The sequence below is a fragment of the Vulpes vulpes genome, chromosome 16 (genome assembly GCF_048418805.1).
Source record: "Vulpes vulpes isolate BD-2025 chromosome 16, VulVul3, whole genome shotgun sequence".
NCBI lineage: Eukaryota > Metazoa > Chordata > Mammalia > Carnivora > Canidae > Vulpes > Vulpes vulpes.
The window spans coordinates 41,761,998-41,784,376 of NC_132795.1; the positions used below are offsets into that span (position 1 = coordinate 41,761,998).

The window sequence follows — 22,379 nt, forward strand, 5'->3', positions numbered from 1 at the left end:
TTTTGTTTATTTATGATAGAGAGAGAGACAGAGAGGCAGAGACACAGGCAGAGGGAGAAGCAGGCTCCATGCAAGGAGCCTGACGTGGGACTCGATCCCGGGACTCCAGGATCACGCCCTGGGCCAAAGGCAGGCGCGAAACTGCTGTGCCACCCAGGGATCCCCCATACATAAGATTATTGACAAGGATGGGAACAGCCTCATTTTATACTGAATTTTAGAATTTTCTCCGGGTTAACATTTTTGGGGATAGTTGTTCTCCTGTGTATAAGTTCTCTGAACCCTAATGTAATCTCTCCTCTCCCTTTCTCCATCTTAGCTACAACTGCCATCCTTGAATGCCTCCCTCCAATTAGATGGAAGCCCCCTGCCCCCTGCCCCCAGGTATCTCCTTGGGCCTGACTTACCACACTATGTTGGCGCTCCCTGGTTTTTATTGTGTGTCCCTCCACTACCTAGAGGGTAAGATTGAGCGTTGCTCACTATTCTAGCCTCACTGGCTAGCACATATGCACTTCGTTAAATATTTGTTAAAAGTTGAATGAATTAATTAACAATTCTATTAAGTGTCCAGTTGAAGTTAAAATCCATATTTTCCACGGAGAGTCTCCCCTTCTCCTGGTCAGAAAGCAGAACAGGCAAAGAAATGCAGCTTGTCCACACGGCTAGTTCTCAGTGGGCACAGGCAGGCTCCTGGATGTCTTCTGCTGTTCCTCGGAGCCCAGCCGCCAAGTTCTTAGCGATCCTTTCTAGAATTTTGCATCTGTGACAGTTCTGGAAAACCTGTGTGGGCGTTGCCAGCCTGTTACACAATGTGCTCCGACTATTTATTTACTCAAGTTGAATAAAGGTTAATTTTTCATTTTATCTTTTGATTATCAAGCACATAAATTTCAGGTGATTCATATCATGTTAAAGTCCAGAAACAGTCTTTCAGTTTGGTCAATCTTTCCAACAGTGGGTCATGTTCACTGTGGTTTAAGAACTGATTAGATTCTTCGTGTTTCAGCCTAGGACTATCTGGACAGGGAGACCTGGGGAGACTCCCAGAATTCCCAGTCATTAGATGGGGTTTTCTCTCAGGAGCAGTGGCTGCTGCTCCCTTTGCTCTCTGAGTGCAAAAACAGGATGCCATGAGACCTGCCCAAGCAGATGAAATCTCCAAGCTCCTTCTCTGGCTCTTACCCGCCTCTCTCATTTTTCTTATCTCCAGGCGCCAGCACTACCTCCCACCCAGTCACCACACCAAAACAGGGACTAGAGGATTGTCTACGTTCCTTCCAATCAGCCACAGAGTCTAGTAGGCCTCTCCTCTCAAACACCACTCACGTCCAGCGGGGGTGCTGGGTGAATGTTCACCAACCAGCTCTTTGGGGGAAAAACAAATTCCTAATTTGGAGTGTTTGCCAGTTTCCATGCTGTAAATCCTCCCTCCGTGGCCCGTTTCAAGCTGCCAACATGAAGACACTAAATGTGGAGTCGGGAGGAGATGCGCACAAGCTGGCACAGGCTGGCTCCACTGCCCCGTGCTTTCTCCCACCTTCCCGCTCCCACCTCCCCTGCACCAGATCAGAGTTTCATGGCCTTCAGGACCCTTGCAAGGATCTTTCCTCCTGGACCCCCCCGTTCCTGGAAGCTTTTCCTGACACCCTTTTGCTCCTGTTGGGTCACTCAGGTGCATATATAATGTGTACCTAATGCCCCGTGTGCATCTCTTTCCGCCGCCACCATGTCACGTTGCTATGGTATGTGTTTATGTCAGTCTTTCTCACTGGTCTATGAACTTCCGGAGCACAGAAACTGATAACACTGACAAAGGGTAGTCGTTACTGAGCTGGGAACTGTGCTCCGTATCTTTAAGTGCATTATCTCATTTAATCTTCACAATGACTCTCTGAGGTCGATGCTCTTATTACGCTCATGTTACAGATAAGGAAATTGAGGCACAGAGAGGCTAGATAATTCACCCAAGGTTGCACAGCTGGTTGCACACATCTAGAGTCAGATTTGATCCCAGACCTGATTAGAGAACTCAGACCCTTACCTACTAAGGCTTCTTTATCTTTGTGTGTCTAGCACTTGGCCCTCGGCCTGGACTGCGCAGCCGGGGCGTTGAGTAATGTGGTGAGGGGAGGCTGACCTTACCCTTGACTAGTTCCTTTGCTCTAGGCTTGCTCCACTTCAAGCTGCTCTCCCAGGAGTAAGCAGTATGACCTCTCAAGACTAGAACCCTGATCGTGTTATCCATCCGATAATAATGCTTCAACGTCTCCATGACTTTCAAGACGGATTCCTTACCTTGACACCTACAAACCTTCATGATCTGACGTCTGCTTGTTTCTCTAGAGACACCTTCCACTATTCATAATCACACTTATTCATTCAAATTTTACTACTTATCCAATAGATGCAAGCTTTATTGAATAATTTAGGCCCAACAAGGTGCCAGGCCTTGTTCTAGGATGTGTACGAAAAGACACGCTCTCTCCCCTAGAGACGTTTTGAGTTCAGTGGAGAGAGACAGACACATGTCACATGACTGCGACAGTGGTTGGGACAGAAGTGCATCCAGCTTTTACCGGGATGCACAGCAGGCATCGTTCTCAGTCTCTGACATGTTCTTCATTTGGCTCTTGCCCCTCGACTGGCCGGTTTCCACAGGAGTCCTGCTGCTGACTTGTAAAATTCATTTGCACATGCTCTTTCCTCTTCTTAGAATTTTTTCCTAATAACCATCTACTTATCCTTGAATATTCCTTCTCAACTGTCATCTGCAAGAAGTCCTTGCTGCCACCACCGCCCCCCCCACCCCAGCCCGGCCAGCCTAACTGAAAGGTCCCGTATATTCCTGCAACCATCCTAAGGCTTAACACCATGTACTGTTCCAGCTGATCTTCTTGTCCCTCTCACTGGCTGGTGAACTCATCTCTGATTGTATTCCTGAACACATAGTGTTCAAGTAAATACAAGTAAATGTTGAATAAATGAATGAAACAGTGAATTAATGATTGGAAATGTCATCCTTAGGGACACCTGGGGGGCTCAGTGGTTAAGCATCTGCTTTTGGCTCAGAGCGTGATCCCGGGGTCCTGGGATCCAGTCCCGCATCAGGCTCCCTGCTCGGAGTCTGCTTCTCCCTCTGCCTGTGTCTCTGCCTCTCTCTGTGTCTCTTGTGAATAAATAAAATCTTAAAAAAAAAAAAAAAAAAAAGGAAATGTCATCTTTACTCATCTAACTCTGAATTGGCTGTGGCTCTAAATACCAACATCGGATTTGAAATCTAGCTTTATTTTCAACAAAATATCCTTAGCAAACAAGAGAAGGAGAGTGTTTGGTTTCCCCTCCCCTCCCCTTCTTCTTCGCATCCTCCTCCTTCTTGGGAACATTTACAAACATTCCTGCTAGATTATCTCATGAGCACTGGTGTATCAGAGGGAAACTACCTTTAGGTTTAAATCCAAAAGGCAACCATTGGGGGATCCTCACTGTTGTTTTTTTAGAATCTTTTAAAAACCTAGAGTTATTGTAACAGACACATTTTGTCATCTTGGCTGTTGTGTGAATACTCCGGGCAGGGATGCTGTGTGACAAATGTGGGAGCTGATAAAGCAGGGGCCAGGGGGCATTTGGGTTGAGGGAAGTGATATGGGAACAAAGCCCATCAGATGGTAACAAGACAGGACTGGGAGGTGGTGGCTGGGCAGGTGGGTGGAAGAAGCAAGAGTCATGTCAGGAAGGTCCGTTGTATGTACGCTGCTCATACACAGAGTGTGCCCACAGGTGTGTGGATGTCTATCAGCAGGTCCTGTGGATTCAACTTAGACTTGTCTGTGGTTCTCCCCGGTGGGTTGATCCTCTAACTATGAGCTTTTTTCTTGTCTGCCCAAGGCCAAGGGCAGCAGGACTGGTTACCATGTGGCAGCTGTCGCCGTGCCTAGAGGGGTGGCACAGAGAACTGGGGTGAAGAAGGGCTTTCTTTCCAAAAGTGATAAAGGGGACGTTCCCTGGCCCTCCTAGGGGGGAATGCTTCTCCTGTCCTGAGCAGCCACAAAAGACAAATGTTGAAAAGGGTGGATTCAAAGCTTGAAACCCAGCCTTGCTGTCAGGGGGTGGGATGCTCAACAACGCCATCTCTGCAGATTTGGATGTAATCAATAAATGTTTAGGACATTTATAGCGGAGCGATTATTCTTCCAAAGCATGGGATTTATTTTAACAGTCATTTAAGAGTCTCCCTGTGCGTGTAAAGCCTCCTGAATACAATCTTACCCGACACTGTGGATTTATCTTGTTGAGCAATGTCCTTCGAGTCTGGAAGGCCCAGGTGTGAGTCTGGAGTTCTAGAAAAGCCGGCGACTGCAGAGATGGTCTCTCCTTGTTCATGAAGGTATTTGGAGATATGCCACATGGGGAGGGCCTAGGAGCTGGGGACCGTCCCCGGTTTCCGCCCGGGGCTGCTGGTGGGGGCGGCGTGGGTGATGCAAAGCGAGTCATACATGGGTCAGGTCTTAGCATCTGTGGGCCACCTCCAGGTTTTGCCTCGGGCAGTGTGTGCAGGCGGGCTCACGTGCTCACGCACACGCTGCATCAAGCAGATGGGATGCCAGCAGGGGCTTCCAGTGGGAAATTAGATCCTTCCCTCCATCCCTCCATCTGCTTCTCTTAGCGATGAGCGTGACCAAGGCCAGAGAAGTGGGAGAGGCCAGCCAGTCCCGTCAGCGTCAGCGCCGAGCCTGCGAGGGGCGGTGACGTGGAAGGGGAGAGGGGCAAGGCCAGCAGTCAGGCGGCCCCCTTGCTGTCCCTGCGTCCCACCTGCTAGCTGTGAGACCCCAGGCACCTAGTTAACCTGTGTCACCACTTAGCCTTCTGTGTGAACCGGACATCTTAGTGTCTACGCCGCGGGCTGCCATGAGGATTGAGGAGTCAGGGTAAGGGCCTCTCCTTGTGCTCGGCTCCGTGGAAGGATCCGGAGTGCCTCTGACGGCTCCCTGGACAACCGTGATAGCATCCGGATTCATTTTCCTTTTGTCCTTATCCCTTGATAGACCTTTCCCACCAAGCAACCCGAACAGACTTCATTTTTTCTTTTTGTTTGTTTATTGTTTTGTTCTTTCTTTCTTTCTTTCTTTCTTTCTTTCTTTCTTTCTTTCTTTCTTTCTTCTCTTCTTCTTCTTCTTCTTTTTTTCTTTCTTTCTTTCTTTCTTTCTTTCTTTCTTTCTCTCTTTCTTTCTTTTCTTCTTCTTTCTTCTTCTTTTTTGGTTCCACACATGGTGAAGTCATATGATATTTGTCTCTCTGTCTGACTTCTTTCACTTAGCATGGTACCCTCTAGGTCCGTCCGTGTTGTCACCAACAGCACAGTCGCATCCTTTTCACGGCCGTGTAATCTTCCACCGTAGATAGAGGCCGAGTCTTCTTTATTGCTTCATCTACTGGTGGACACATAGGTTGCTCCCGTATCTCGGATATTGTAAAGAACGCTACAGTAAACACAGGGATGCATCTATCTTTTTAAATTAATGTTTTTATATTCCTTGAGTAAATAACCTGAAGTGGGCTTGCTGGATCCTATGGTATTTCTGTTTTTGACTTTTTGAGAAACCTCTATCCTGTTTGTCAAAGTGTCTGTGTGGAGCAAAGCTTTTATTTTATTTTATTACATTTTAAAGATTTATTTATCTTATTTATTTATTTATCTTATTTATTTATTTATTTATTTATTTATTTAAGATTTTATTTATTCATGAGAGACAGACAGAGAGAGAGAGGCAGAGACATAGGCAGAGGGAGAAGCAGGCTCCCTTCGGGGAGCCCAATGCGGGACTTGATCACAGGACCCCAGGATTATGCCCTGAGCTGAAGGCAGACATTCACCCCTGAGCCACCAAGGTGTCCCCAACTTTTTAATTTAAATTCAATTTGCCAACCTATAGTATAACACCCAGTGCTCATCCCATCAGGTGCCCTCCTCAGTGTCTGTCCCCCCCAAACTTTTAAAAATGTGCAGTGTATCACATCACTTTCCCAAGGCTTCCCATCACTCTGACCGCCCCTCCCTACCCCCTCCCTCATGCACCTGTGCTTTAGCTGCCCTGACATTGTTCCTCAAACAGCCTCCGTTCTCTTGCTCTTACTGTTCCCTGCCCTTTGTCTTTGCACAGCTGGCTTCTTTCTGAGAAAGCCCCCCAACCAAAAGGTGTTCTTTCCCCCTGCAGCCTAGCATACCAGTCTGTTTCATTTTTATGTGAAAAAATCCTGTTTGTTTACTGTTTCTCCTGTGTCACATCTGCCCCTCCCCGACCCCCACTGGTGCCTCCTTTCCCTCCCCTAGCATTCAGGCCCCTGAAGGAATTTATCTTTTTCCCCCCCTTTTGTGTCCCCAGGACAATGTACAATGCTTGGCATGTGCTTGGTTTGTACTTAATAAATATTGGTTGAATCAGTGAAAAAAAATGAATGTGTCTTATCCTGCTCGTCTCCATTCTATCCTTTCATCAAAGTCTCACTCAACTCTAAGCTTGGCCATGAGGTCATTTCTGACCATCACAACATTTAAGAATATCTTCCATCCATCTCCCTCTTAACTTATGTCTCTGAAAAGAGTTGGTGATCTCTCTGCTCTTTCCCTCCTCTTCTCTTTCTTCCTCCCTCTCTTCCATCTGTCTCTGGCATCCATCAATTTTCCCCATTTGGGAAGTGCTCAAGATTTTTAAAATTTTATTTTAACGAGGGAGATAGCAAGCCAAAAGCTAATCATAAAATGGCCCTCCTGTAATTCGTGCTGTGATCCGAATGTGAAGGTATCTTGCCCCTGGGAAAATAACAAGGCGCTGGATTACATGAGGGATATTGGTGTGGGGGTGGAGAGTTGAGGTGCTGTACATTTAGATTGTACCTGGGGGGAATAAAACCCCACAAAGTTAATAATTGGTGAATATGAGTGAAGGGCATCAGTGAGTCCTTTTAAATTCCCGCAGCTTCTCTTTACGTTTGAAATTATTTGAAAATAAAATGTCAAAAATTCTTTCCTTCTCAAAAAATGTAGAAAGTGAAATTTATCAATCTTTTGCTTTATAGTTTTTGGCTTCTATGCCATGGCTTGGAAAAACCAAGGTCATAAGAATATTAGCTCACATATTCTTTCTTTTTTAAAACATTTTATTTCTATTTTTTCTTTATTCATGAGAGACACAGAGAGAGAGAGAGAGAGGCAGAGACACAGGCAAAGGGAGAAGCAGACTTCCTGCGGGGAGCCCGACGTGGGACTCGATCTGAGCACCCTGGGATCACGACCTGAGCCAAAGGCAGATGCTCAAACGCTGAGCCACCCAGGTGCCCCTCACATTTTCTTTCTATGGTTTTATTTATTTATGTTAAAATCTTTGGTCTATCTGGAATTTTGGGGTGGAAGGAAAATAATCCAGATTTTTTTCCTCATACATCTAATCAATTTTCCCCCAAATCTTTATTGCATAGTCAATCTTTTCTCACTGGTGTCAAAGAATTTGTTTATCACATACTAAAAGTCCTTATACGTTACATGCATATGTGCTATCTCTTGATATATCCCAGATAATCCCACATCCTTTGATGTGTCCTTGTGCGTATTTCTCAGTATTCATTTACCTTCTCCATCATAATTTTCTGATGATTTTTGGCTTTGGCTATTTATATTTCCAGAAGAATTTCGGGGGCACCTGGGAGGCTTAGTCCAGTTAAGCATCTGCCTTTGGTTCAGGTGAAGATCCCAGGACCTCACACTGGGCTCCCTGCTCGGCAGGGAGTCTGGTTCTCCCTCTCTCCCTGCTCATGCTCTCTCTCTTACTCTCTTGCTTTCAAATAAATAAATAAAATGTAAAAAGCATCTCAGAACACTTTGATTTGGGGATTATTTAATTTCAGGTAATACACAAACGCATTCAAAAGGGTTTATTGGGCATACACAAGAGTTTCACTCTTGTGAAGCTTGAACAACCAGGCCTCAGTAAGGATAAGAAAATCAAGAAGGACGTGGGTTAATGTGATGGAAATATTTAAACTATAACTCTAGTTTGCCTTAATCATTACATGGCTTGATCTCAACCACCAGCTCTAAAGTCTAGTTCACATTCTTAGGAGAAATAATTGACTTGGTCCCTGGCCAACCAATGGATTGGGGCTTTCTGATTTGGGTGCCTGTAGAAGTTGTGTCACAAATACAGCTGCTGGAGAATATCTTCACAAGTGGAAAGTTCTCAGAAAATGAATATATGGGTTTGGCAGATGTTCTCAATAATATCTAGTAAAAGTTTTATAATACTGGGTCTTTAAGATCAATGACTTTCCATTTATTCAGATCTCTTCCTATAACCCCTCGTAGAATTTTTTTTAGCTTATTCAAAAACATTGTCCCTAAATATCTGTTTAGGTATTTTACACTTTTTATCATTTTGATTGGAATCTTCTTCACTATATTTATTGTAACTGTTGATTGGTTATTTTTTATATATAAGAAAGTATTTTTTATATTTAGTTTTAATCAGCTACTCTGTTGAATGTTCTGATCATTTCTAATTGTTGCCAATTTTTTCTTCTGAGTTTGCTAGGTATAGAGTCATGTTATCTAGAAACAAATATTCTTTTGTCTTCTTTATTATATATTGCTATGTTTTATATTCTTTTTAAATGCTTTTTTATTCTTTTAAAATTCTAACACTTTTACTATGATCAGAAAGAAACCAGTAAGTTTCTTTTCATTTTTTTAAACCAAGAAAAAAGGACAAAAATATTTTGTTACATTTTGGGTAGTCTAACAACAATGTGAAACAAGATACTTCTTGATGAGCTTAACTGGAAATAATCTATCCAGCCAACAAACCAACCAGCCAACTATCCATCCTTCCTTCTGTTCAACTATGCATGCATGCATGCATGCATCCATCCATCCATCCATCCATTCATCCATCTATCCATCCATCCCACAAATGTATATTGCTGCCTTTTTTGTACGGTAGATTCTTGTGGTTACTATAAGAAAGGCATGGTCCCTGCTCTTAAAGACTTCAGATGGAGACCAATACAAAGACAAGCAATTATAGTGATAAGGCAGAGCACGGTGTATTAATAGAAGCACATAAAAAGGGCACCTAAACCAGCTTTAGACAGTCTGGGAAAGTTGCTGGAGGAGAGTAACATTTAAAGAGATTTATAAGGAAATATTTGAATGGAAGAAAGATCACACTCTCAATAAATGTATTACATAATTTAGTTACTTTAAAACTCTTGAGTGCAGGTATGTCAGTGTTTTTAGCTGTTAGCCATTCTGAAATCTTCATGAATCTCAAGATTTTTAATTTGCCTTTGCAGCTCAGGGGGCCGATGACACTCTGGAGAACCCGGCACTGGATACAAGTCTGCTGGAGGAATTCCTGGGCAATGATTTCGATCTGGGGGCCTTGTAAGTAAAGAAAGCACTGCTCTCCATTTGATGATTTGAAAGTTATGAAATAGGGTGCCTGGGGGGGTTCAGTCAGTTAAGTGGCTGCCTCTGCTCAGGTCATGATCTCCAGGTCCTGGGATCAAGCGCCACATCAAACTCCCTGCTCAGTGGGGAATCTGCTTCTCTCTCTGCCTTTCCTTCCCCCCTCCTCCCCCTGCTCCTATACTCCCTAGCTCTCTCCTTCTCAAATAAATAAATAAAATCCTTAAAAAATAATATTAAAAAACCAAAATAAAAGTAATGAAATAATTAGGGACTCCTGGGTGGCTCAGAGGTTGAACATCTGCCTTTGGCTCAGGGTGTGATCCCAGAGTTCTGGGATCAAGGCCCACATTGGGCTCCCTGCTTGGAGCCTGCTTCTCCCTCTGCCTGTGTCTCTGCCTCTCTCTCTCTCTCTCTCTCTCTCTCTCTCTCTCTGGGTCTCTCATGAATAAATAAATAAAATCTTAAAAAAAAAAGTAATGAAATAATTAAATGAGCTGGGAATTGTTCCCTCTTCTGTTTTCCAAAAGGCCATGGTTAGAGTTGGTATTACTTCTTCTATAAATATTTGGCAGTTTTCATGAGTGAAGTCAGCTGGGGCTAGCGTTTCTTTTTTTATAGGAAAGTCCTTCAAGGACATTTGGATTATTTCCAGTTTTTGACAATTATGAAGAGCTCCTATAAATACTAATGCACATGTTTTGATGTGATCAAGAGCCTTATTTTTTAAGGGTAATATTTATTTATTCAAATTCTAATTTAAACTCTAGTTGGTTAATATATAGTGTAATATTGGATTTAGGAGCAGAATTTAGTGATTCATCACTTACCTACAACACCCAGTGCTCATCGTAACAAGTGCCCTCTTTAATACCCATCAGCCATGTAGCCCATCTCCCACGTACCTCCCTCCATCGACCCTCAGGTGTTCTCTATCATAAAGAATCTCTCATGGTTTGCTTCTCTCTCTCTTTTTTTTCCCCCTTCCCGTATGTTCATCTATTTTGTTTATTAAATTCCACATGAGTGAAATCATATGGTATTTGTCTTTCTCTGACTTATTTTACTTAGCATGATACACTGTAGCTCCATCTATGTTGTTGCAAATGGCAAGATTTCATTCTTTTTGATGGTTGAGTAATATTCCATTATATATATATATATATGTATATATATATATATATATATAACATCTTTATCCACTCATCTGTTGATGGACATTTGGGCTCTTTCCATAGTTTGGCTATTGTTGATAGTGCTGCTGTAAACATTGGGGTGCAGGTAACCCTTCAAATGTGCATCTTTGTATCCTTTGGGTAAATACCTAGTAGTGCAATTCCTGGGTTATAGTTCTATTTTTGACTTTTTGAGGAAACTGCATCCTCTTTCAAGAATGGCTATACCAGTTGCATTCCTACCACAGTGCAAGAGGGCTCCCCTTTCTCCACATCCTCACCAATATCTTGTATCCTGACTTGTTAATTTCAACCATTCTGACAGGTATGAGATGGTATCTCATTGTGGTTTTGATTTATATTTCCCTGATGATGAGCAATGTTGAGCATCTTTTTATTTGTCTGTTGGCCATCTGGATGTCTTTTTTGGAAAAATGTCTTTTATTCATGTCTTCAGCCTCTTTCTTCCTTCCTTCTTTTCTTTCTTTTTTTTTTCAAGATTTACTTATTTATTTTTATTTTCTTTTAGAGGGAGGGAGAGCACATGCGTGAGTGGGGGGAGGGGCAGAGGGAGAGAATCTTTAAGCTTGACTCTGAGCTCGAGCCTATGACCCATGAGATCATGACCTAAACAAAACCAAGAGCCAGATTCTCAACCAACTGAGCCACCCATGTGCCCCTCTTCTGTCCATTTCTTAACTGGATTATTTGTTTTTTTGGATGCTGAGTTTGAGAAATATTTTTTTTTAAAGATTTTATTCATTTATTCATGAGAGAAACAGAGAGAGAGAGAGAGAGGCAGAGACACAGGCAGAGGGAGAAGCAGGCTCCATGCAGGGAGCCTGATGCGGGACTCAATCCCGGGTCTCCAGGATCAGGCCCTGGGCTGAAGGTGGCACTAAACCGCTGATCCACCCGGGCTGCCCGAGAAATTCATTACAGATTTTGGATACTAACCTTTCATCAGATATGTCATTTGTAAGTATCCTCTCCCATTCCATAGGCTGCCTTTTAGTTTCGTTGATTGTGTCCTTCATTGTGCAGAACCTACTTTTTGTCTTGGTGAAGTCCCAGTGGTTCATTTTTGCTTTTGTTTCCCTTGTCCCCCATGACATGTCTAGTTAATAAGTTGCTACTGCCGAGGTCACAGAGGTTGCTGCCTATGTTCTCCTCTAGGAGTTTGATGGTTTCCTGTCTCACATTTAGGTCTTTCACCCATTTTGAATTTATTTTTGTGTGTGGTGTAAGAAAGTGGCCCGGTTTCATTCCTCTGCATGTGGCTGTCCAGTTTTCCCAACACTATTTATTGAAGAGACTGTCTTTTTCCATTGGGTATTCTTTCCTGCTTTGTCAAAGATGAGTTGACCATATAGTTATGAGTCCATTTCTGGGTTCTGTATTCTGTTCCATGGATCTATGTGTCTGTTTTTTGTGCCAGTACCATGCTTGTCTTGATGATCACAGTTTTGTAATACAGCTTGAAGTCCGGAACTGTGTTGCTTCCAGCTTTTGCTTTGCTTTTTCAGGATTGCTTTTTCAGACCCTGCTGTTCAGGGTCTTTTGCAGTTCCATATAAATTTTAGGATTGTTTATTATAGCTCTGTGAAAAATGCTGGTGGTGTTTTGATAAATATTGAATTAAATGTGTAGATTGCATCAGGTAGTATAGACATTTTAACAATGTTTGTTTTTCCAATCCATGATATAGATATAGATTGAGGTTAATTTATTTGTGTATGGATGTCCAATTATTCCAGATTTATTTGTTGAATAACCTTTCTCCAGTGAATTATTTTTACACCATAGTAAAAAAAATCAATTGACCATATTTGTGTAGATCTGTATCTAGACTCTATACAGTTCCATTGAGTTATGTGCCTATCATTTTGCCAATACTACACTATATTGATTATTGTGCTTTTATTATGTCTTGAAATCAGATAGTATAAGTGCTCCAGATTTGTCTTTTTCTAGTGTTTTTTTTTTTAAGATTTTATTTATTTATTCATAGAGACACAGAGAGAGAGAGAGAGAGAGGCAGAGACACAGGCAGAGGGAGAAGCAGGCTCCATGCAGGGAGCCCAACGTGGAACTCGATCCAGGGTCTCCAGGATCACGCCCTGGGCTACAGGCGGCTCTAAACTACTGTGCCACCAGGGCTGCCCTGGATTTGTCTTTTTCAAAATTGTTTTGGGTATTCTAGTTCCTTTGGTTTCCCATATCAATATTAGAATTAGCTTGTTGACACATGTACAGTACTGCTGGGATTTTTATTACAATTGTATTAAGTCCAAAGATCCATATGCAGAGAATTGACATCTTAACAAAATTGAATCTTCCAATCCATCAACATGGTATATCTCTCCATTTATTTAGGTCTTCTTTAATTCTTTCATCAGTGTTTTATAGATTTCAGCATGTAAATCCTGCATATATTTTGTTAGATTTATATCTAAATATTTCATGTTTTTCTTTGAACTATTGTAAATAATAATTATTTCCCTCAAATTTTAGGTTCCAGTTATTCATTGCCAACATATAAAAATAGTATTGATATTTATATATTGAACTTGGTTCCTATAATCTTCATGAAGTCATTTATTAGTCCTAACAGCTTTTAAATAGATTTTTGAGGATTTTCTGTTTACAGTGATGTCACCTGTGAATTGGGAAGTTGTATGTCCCAAAATCTATGCCTTTATTTATTTATTTTTAGGATGTTATTTATTTATTTGAGAAAGAAGAAAGCAAGAAAGCAAGTGAGCTCATGTGTGTGAGCACAGGGAGGAGCAGAGGGGGAGGGAGAGGGAAAAGCAGATTCCATACTGAGTGCAGAGTCTGATGCAGGGCTTGACCCCATGACCCCAAGACCATGACCTGAGCAGAAACCAAGAATGGGTTGCTCAACTGACTGAGTAACCCAAGTGCCTCAACTCTATGCCTTTAGATACTTTTTCTTGCCATATTGAACTGGGTAAGACTTTGGGTATAATGTTGAATAGAGAAGTAGTTGCAGCAGATATCTTTGCCCTGTCCCTGATCTAAGAGGCCATTATTCAGTTTGTTAATCATTAAGTATAATTCAATGCTTTTTATTAACTTAGGGAGATTCTCTTCTGCTCTAGTTTCCTCTGCTTAATTTTTTTAAAAAAGATTTACTTATTTATTTGAGAGAGAGAGAAAGTGGGGCGGGGGGCTATGCATAGGGAGAAGGAGAGAGAAACTCAAGCAGACTCTGTGTTGAGTGTGGAGCCCAACAGGAGGCTTAATCTCACAAAGCTGAGATCAGACCTGAGATCAAGCCAAGCGTTGGATGCTTTAGCCAACTGTGCCACTCAGGTGCCCCTTCCTCTGCTTAATTTTTGAATTCTGAACTAACCTTATATTCCTGGGATAAATTTCGATTTGTTGTGATATATTTATACATATTGTCAGATTCAATTTACTAACATTATATTGAGGGGTTTGCACCTATAATCATGAGAATATTGACCTGACGTTTTCTTTTCTTATATTGTATTTTTCTGGCTTTGATGTCAGAGTAATTATAGCTTCCTAAAATTATATGTCAACTGTTCCTTCCTTTAAAATTCTCTGGATAAGATTGTGTGGAGTTGGATTTATTTCTCCTTTAAATGTTTGGTAGAATTAACCAATGAAACCGTCTTTGCTTGTAATTTGCTATGTTAGAAGATCTTAACTACAGATTAGGTTTATCCAATAGATTCAGGACTATTCATTTTATCTCTTTCTGCTTACATGAGTTTTGGTAGCTTGTCCTCCCTAGCCCCAAGGAATAAATCCATTTCAAATTTATGGACACAGTTCAAAGTATTTCTCATTAATAACCCTTTATAGACTCTGAGGAGTCTGTAATAATATTTCCTCTTCTGTTCATCATATTGGTAATATGCTGCTTTTCTCTTTTTTTCTTGTTCAGCCTGGTTAGTCACTTATAAATTTTATTAACAGCTTTTGGTTTCATTGGTTTTTCTCTGTTGTACTTATTTTCAGCTACACTAATTTTTTACTTCATTTCCTTCTTTTGCTTGCCTTGGGTTTAGTTTGCTCTTCTTTTTCTAATTTCTTATGGTAGAAACTTAGTTCTTGATTTGAAATCATTCTTTGTTTTCTAGTTTAAGCATTTGATGCTATAGATTTCCCTCTCTGTATGGCTTTAGCTGCCTCTGTCAGTTTTTGATATATTTTAATTTTCATTTAGCTTAAAATATTTCCTAATTTTCCTTAAGCACACTTCTTTGACTTTAACATGGGTTATTGGAATTGTGTTGCTTAATTTCCAAGTATATGAGATATTCTCTAGATTTTTTTCTGTTATTGATTTCTAATTTATTCCTACTATGGACAGAGACCATACTATGTATGAATCTAATTCTTTTAAATTTGTTAAGGTTTGCTTTATGAACCAAGATACAATGTATCTTAGAAATTTTCCACGTGCACTTGAGAAGAATGTACATTCTGCTATTGTTCAATAAGGTCTTCTATAAATGCTAATCAGGTCAAGTTGTAGGCATTGTTGTTCAGATCATCTCTATTCTTTTTTTTTTTTTTTTTTTTAGATCATCTCTATTCTTGAGGATTTTTGACTACTTTTATCTATTACTGGGAAAGGAATGTTAAGTCTTCAAGAATGATTGTGAATTTAGAATTCTTGGTTAAGTTGTTTTTTTCCCTAACACTTAAAAAATTTTGACCTATTGTCATCTGACCTCCATGGTTTCTGATGAGAAATAGACAGTTATTTGAATCATTGTTCCTTTATATATAATATGTCACTTTTCTCAAGCTGCAAGATTTTTTTATCTTTGGTTTTCAGCAGCAGTTTTATTACAGTGTGACTTGGTATGGGCATAGTTTTGTTTCGATTTTTGAGAGAGAGAGAGAGCAAATAGGGGAGGGGGTAAGGGTGGAGGGGTAGTGAGAATCTTAAGCAGGCTCCAAGCCCCAAGCTGAGCCTCAATCTCACAACCCTGAGGTCATGACCTAAGCTGAAATCAAGAGTAGGATGTTCAAATGACTGAGCCACCCAGAAACCCCTGGGCTTAGTTTTATTTGGGATTATATTATTTTTGAATTTGTAAATTCATGATCTTCAGTACATCTGGGAAGTTTTCAGCTATTCTTTCTTCACATTTATTTTCCTGTACTGAGTCTTTCTTACCTCTTTTTAATACTCCAGTAAAACAAATGCTAGATCTTTGATACTATATATAGGCTCCTGAGTGTCAGTTGATTTTTTTTCAATCTCTTTTCTGTCTGTAGCTCAAATTAGATAATTTCTATTGATAATCTTCAAGTTCACTGACCCTCCTCTATCATCTCCATTTTGTTATTGAGCCTATTTTGGCATACCTGTAAATGCCCTCCCTCCTCTTCCCCATGAAAGAATGAAACCAGACCTGAATCTCAGTAATGAGGAAACCTATTTGTGGATACCTCTGGCACCTGGCTTTTGCTGCTCTTTGCTAACAAGAACATGCTTGCCAAATGGCCACTGGATGAAGGAAAGCTCAACATTTTGCAAGCTGGTTAAACACAAACACACACAAAGCTAGTGGGTTGCCAAATGTGTGAGCCTACACTCTGAGCTAGCTTTCCTGCTCCCAGCACTGTATGGGCTGAACCCAGACACTAATTGCCCCTGTGCCTTCCCTCATATTCCCTCTCACTCCATCCAAACCACTAGTGTGAATTCCTGTGGAAAGAGTGGAAGTTGTCTAGTTTCTCTTCTATGTAACTACTCCTTAAGGGAAGGTACAGCTGATTGTACCAGGGTTCTGTGTACTTATCTGGGTCACTTTTATAAGATGCAGAAAGAACTTTAGCTATTTGGTGGAGAGAAGTGAACAAATGTCTTATTCAAAGAACTGTCTTCTTCTCTGGAAAGTCTGAAATTTGTCATATGATCTTAGTCTCCATGTTAATAATGGTCCTTCCTATGGGATCAGAATTATCTCCCTATGGGCTACCACTATTGGTTTGCCCAACTGGATTCATTCTCTACCTTGAGGGTACAAGAGAGGTAAAGGGGGGAATTACTATTGCTGAGCATTTACCAAGTATTAGGCAATGTTCTTTGTACCTTTTACATGTTCATTTATTTAATTACATATTTAATTGTACACATTTCATTCTCTGAACAAATTTGCCAAATAAACACAATATTATCTATATTTTATAAATATAGAGGGGCAAAGAGAGTAAGTAATTCTCCACAGGTCAATAAGTGGCAAATCTGGGATTAAAATGTGCCTGGCTCTACAATACTGGCCCTTTTTTCTATATGCAGCCTTTAGATTAGGCCATCTTTTGGAGGAATGTGAACCTCAGGACAATACATTCAATGCATCTAAAATTATCTGACAAAAGATGTGACATAGGATAGATCTGAGCCATACTTTGCAAAGATTGTCAGAGTTCCTGTCCATTAAAGAAAAGTCTGATAATCAGATAACTTATCACTGCTTGATAAAAACCATTCAGATGCATGCAGTTAAGTGAGGCTGCAATTAAAGTCTGAAAGAGAACACGTGGAAACAGTCCCAGTCCATCCATGACCACGGGGCTGTTCAGCTGGTTCAATGATCATTACATCTGTACAACCTATTCAGATACTCCAAGGGTTGAATATTTCTAAATCCCAGGCTCTTTTTTGCAGGTCAGTTGCATTCCTCATAACAGCACTGACATGTAGGGTTTTTTTTGCCTGGGCTCACAGCTAATAAGGAGCAGAGCTGGGATTCAAACCTGAGTGTACTACCAATCCTGAATGACTTCCCCTGCTACTATATTTCTTATGAATTATGCTTTTAAAAAATGTCAGCGACAACTCTTTGCCTAAATGATCTAAGAGACCGCTAGGCTGCAAAATTGATGAGAACCAGTTTGAATCACATAGGGAGATTTTCAAATCTCAAACATATTTAAAAATTGAATTATTGGCCCTATAAAACAGATGCCCCTAAATGCTCTCTGCAAAATTGGTCCCAGGAGATACTGTGGGGAAAAAATAAAAGTTCCATGATGAGTAAATAAGCTTATGAATCGCTGGCTTAAACAAAATTAAATGAACTTTACTGCAGGACTTTTCAGAGCCTTTGTTACACTAATATGCAACTGGAGAAGGGAAATGGTATGCACTGTTTCTTAAATTTATTTGGCTATGGACTCCCTTTGGGACGCAGGTGCCCATACATGAGCATTGGGATATACCGCTCAGGACTTTCTCATCTTTCTGTCTGAATCTAATTGGCATGTTGAGCTAGGGGCAGTCCTGTCAGCCTGTGAAAATTTCTGAATATTGCCCTTAACCCTTTGTTTCCTTGTGTGGCAGAATCCAGGGCAGCTGTCTGCCCAAGAGGGGCAAGCTGAATCCTGGGATTTCCCTAGGTTAGCCAGCTAATTACTTACTAGGTACACAAGTAAGCTGTGGTGGACACACGGGGAAATGTCTAGGTGGAGAGCTGCTTGAAGGGAGGAGGGCTAGATAATTAGGGGATAGCATAAAACCCTGGAGGTTAAAAAAAAGTTGGGGGGGGGGGATGCCCAGGTGGCTCAGTGGTTGAGCGTCTGCCTTTGGCTCAGGGCGTGATCCTGGGGTCCTGGGATCAAGTCCCGCATCGGGTCCCTGCAGGGAGTCTGCTTCTCCCTCTGCCTATGTCTCTGCCTCTCTCTGTGTCTCTCATGAATGGATGAATAAAATCTTTAAAAAAAAAAAAAAAGTCCTGGAGGTTTCAGGGAAAAAGGACAAGAAGTGTGTGTGTGTGTGTGTGTGTGTGTAGAAGGAAGACTCCAGAGAAGAGACTAGTGAATCTTAAAACAGATTTTGTTTCCTTCAAAAAGGCCCAGAAGTTCACCTGCTTCTTTTCTTTACTCTAAGTGTGGGTCAGGGAGCAGCACTCACATGACCTGAGAGCTAGAAACGTAGCATCTCAGATCTTACCCCAGAAAAGCCAGATCGGAATCTACATTTTTAATAGGATCCCCATGGCATTCACATCACATTATGGTTGAGAAGCCTTGCTTTAGTTCACATAAATATGCTTTCTTCCCCATCACCTCCTATGTTCCAAACCAAATAATTTGGTCTGGTTTGAGTAAGTGCGCTCAGTGGGGATCATAGCATCCTGGACGTTAGGCTGGCCTTGGGGTCCTTCCTGTGGGGTAAGAGGGAACTAGCTGAGGGCACTGGGGTGTTACAGTTTTGAATGGGTGACTTCACCGGGGGAGACCTTGAAGATGCATTAGGTCTGTGTGGAATCAACTGCAAGTTGTATTTTATTTCATTCAAATGGTTGAGCTTATTCTGGGTTTTACTTAGGACTTGGTTTATTGGGGTCAGATGGCAAAATGAACTGGGAGTCAATGACCCACTGCATGCTTCAGTTCTGCCGCTAATGGAGTGGGGCTGACAAGCTCTTTATGGTGGTGTTGTGAAAGGGGTGAGGTGACACACTGTAGTTCTGTAAGAAGCGCCTGTTAAAGGCTGTGTGAGTCATTGACCAGTTGACTTCTGGGTTCAAACGGATGCAGTAGGAGAAAGGCTAAACAGAATCCTGGGCTGAAACATTCCTGGTGGCATCTTGGTTCTAACGATAATTGTGGAAAATTACCTAGTAATTAATTTGATTAGGACAATCTGTATTGGGGGACCTGGTGGCTCTGCGGTTGGGCATCTGCCTTCAGCTCAGGGTGTGATCCCAGTCCTGGGCTCGAGTCCTGCATCAGGCTCCCTGCATGGAGTCTGCTTCTCCCTCTGCCTATGTCTCTGCCTCTCTCTCTCTCTGTGTCTCTTGTGAATGAATGTGTAAAATCTTTAAAAAAAAAAAAAAAGACAATCTGTATTCAAATCACAGTGTTTTTTTACCTCTGTTTTTTAGCATTAGCTCTGGTGGTCGACCACTTGATTCCGGCTTGATTAGTTGTCAGATGAATCATCTTGGGTGAGTTATGTAGCCTTATCAAGCCTTAGGGGATCCCTGGGTGGCGCAGCGGTTTGGCGCCTGCCTTTGGTCCAGGGCGCGATCCTGGAGACCCGGGATCGAATCCCACGTTGGGCTCCCGGTGCATGGAGCCTGCTTCTCCCTCTGCCTGTGTCTCTGCCTCTCTCTCTGTGTATGACTATCATAAAAAAAAAAAAAAAAAGCCTTAGTTCCATTGCCTGTGGAATGGAGTTAATAGTAGCCTCTTTCCCCATGGTGGTAGTTGAGATTAGATGAGATAACACATGCAAAGGATGAAGTCAGTGCTTGGACCAGAGTAGGTTCTCCTAGTAGTTTATCTATTTCTAAAGCAGCAGGGGGAGTGGTGGTGGGAGGCCCAGGGTCCTTGCAGTCTGCCAATAATGGGCTGGAGGGGTGGGGTGGCATCTTGCTTCCTCTGTCCTACCATGAAATTATTCTCGTGGGCTATCTTACACATTGACAACATTGCTGCCAAGGCCCTTTCTCCTCCCAACTTCCAGGTGGTATGTACAAACCCTAACTAAGCTTTATCAAGTATTTATTGTCTGCCTACAACATGTTCCCCACTGGGCACCATGCAGGACACACCCACACACACTATTAAGATTTTTTTTTTTTAAGATTTTATTTATTCATGAGAGACACAGAGAGAGAGGCAGAGACACAGGCAGAGGGAGAAGCAGGCTCCACGCAGGGAGCCCGATGTGGAACTCGATCCCGGGTCTCCAGGATCACGCCCTGGGCCCAACCACTGAGCCCCCCAAGCACCCCCTAAGATATGTTCTTAATGCAAATGTTCACGTGGGAGGATAAATCATACACATGAAAAATTGAAGAAATTATTTTCAATAACAACTATGTTTATAGTTGGGTGTCGGAGTACAACAGTGAACAAAACAGATGAAGTCCCTGCTAACAGTTTACCAAGGGCAGTGCGGTGGGAAGCAGTCTACCCTGGCAGGGCACCCAGGCATTTTTCTCTGAGTTGGTGGTGCATGGTGATAAAGAAAGCACACTGACTTTTTTGTAGGGTTAAGTATTGTTTTTAAATTCCCAACAGATGGTGCATTTCCTTATTGCCTGCTGCTGGGGTGAGACGCTCCCGTGCCCTTACTCTTGGTACGCTACTGCTGTCATGCCCCTCTGGTGGGAAGAAAAAGGCAATGGCATATAGTATAAAGTCATGCAGTAAGATGAAGAAAAATAAGGCAGTAGGAAGAAGGGTGGGGGAAGGCTATTGTTTTAGATTGGATGGTCAGGAAAGTCATCTTTTAATATATGAATTTACATATGTATAACTTTTATGGCCATATGTAGTATAAAAAAGGCAGTAATTCATATTTATTAAGTACCAACTGTATACCAACCTGCAGAGTTGAGCTCACCGTGCAATAGAGCCTTACTCGGCACAATTGGTGTGTGAAGAAGGCACTGGGGGAGTCATCAAGGAAAACTAGGGATTGGACCTTTTTTTTTTTTAAGATTTATTTATTTATTCATGAGAGACACAGAGAGAGAGAGAGAAAGAGAGAGAGAGACATAGGCAGAGGGAGAAGCAGGCTCTTCACAGGAGCCTGATGTGGGGCTCGATCCCAGATCCCGGGGTCACGACCTGAGCCCAAGGCAGCTGCCCAACCACTGAGCCACCCAGGTGTCCCTGGATTGGACTGTTTGAATTGTGAGTAGTCCCAGCTGGGTATGCCCAGGAAGCCCGTGTCTTAATACTGTATGTCCTTCATAGTGCCTAGTAGAGTCATGAACACACAGTAGGCACTCAACAACAACTTGGCCGAGCCTGAATACAATCTGAATGAAATACCAGCTGCTTTGGGCACAGCAGGCAGCCATCATGGATATATTATATATATATAAGTCGCACCAGATGGAAAGAAAATCTGTTTTGCATTCTCTCTTTTGGTTGGCATGGCATTCAACCTCAGGAGACCATATTTATCCATTTATCCTCCCAAACACAGACACAAGTTATATATCTGAGAAGAAGAGGTTTAGAAGGCAAATTATTCGTTTTTTATCAGTAGCTAAGAATCTCTTGATTATCAGCTATTTCCTACAGAAGATGGAAACAGAAATGGCCACTCAAGGAATGATCCAGGGTTCTGTTACTTTCCAGGTCCACTTCGTGCAAATCTCTTTGGTATAATAGGCAGATTCAGAGCATGAAGACCAAAAACAGTCTAATATGCCTGACTGGGACTCCTGATGTAATTGTGAGTCATGAGGAGATTAGCGCCTCATCAACAGTCCCAAACAACAATGTTTTTCTTAAAGTTAATTATTGCCTTTGTCTTAACAAGTTGCTCAGTTTCAAGGGTATCCATCACTAATTCTTCCTTCAAATTCTCTGAAAAGAACTACAACATTTCTCTCAACACTATAAAATGCATTGAACATGGAATGCAATGGTGAGTTTTGGAAGGGAGAGTAGACTGCAAGGAAAGCACTGAAGATTTCAAAATCTTGGGGTGCCTGGATGGCTCAGTTGGTGAAGTGTCTGACTCTGTTTCAGCTCAGGTCATGATCTCAGTGTCCTGGGATCAAGCCCGATGTTGGGCTCTGTGCTCAACAGGGAGTCTGCTTGAGGATTCCTCTCCCTCTCCCTCTGCCCCTCCCCCTCCTCGTACACTCTCCCTCTCTCTAAAATAAATAAGTAAATCTTTAAAGAAAATGTCAAAATCTTCATTTTGAAACCATCACCACATGTTGCTGCCCCTCAACAAAGGGACATTGGATTCTCTG

The 22,379-nt window shown here is 41.9% G+C and overlaps 1 protein-coding gene across 1 annotated transcript in view; it reads left to right on the forward strand.

Moving 5' to 3' along the window:
• The first annotated feature begins 1,458 nt into the window (after positions 1-1,458).
• MYRFL (myelin regulatory factor like) overlaps positions 1,459-22,379 on the forward strand; it is a 101,809-nt gene continuing 80,888 nt past the window's right edge. Inside the window, exons 1-2 of the mRNA XM_072741590.1 lie at positions 1,459-1,675; positions 9,346-9,436. Of these exons, the coding sequence (XP_072597691.1) occupies positions 1,459-1,675; positions 9,346-9,436 (308 nt within the window). The remainder of the gene's footprint in view (positions 1,676-9,345; positions 9,437-22,379) is intronic.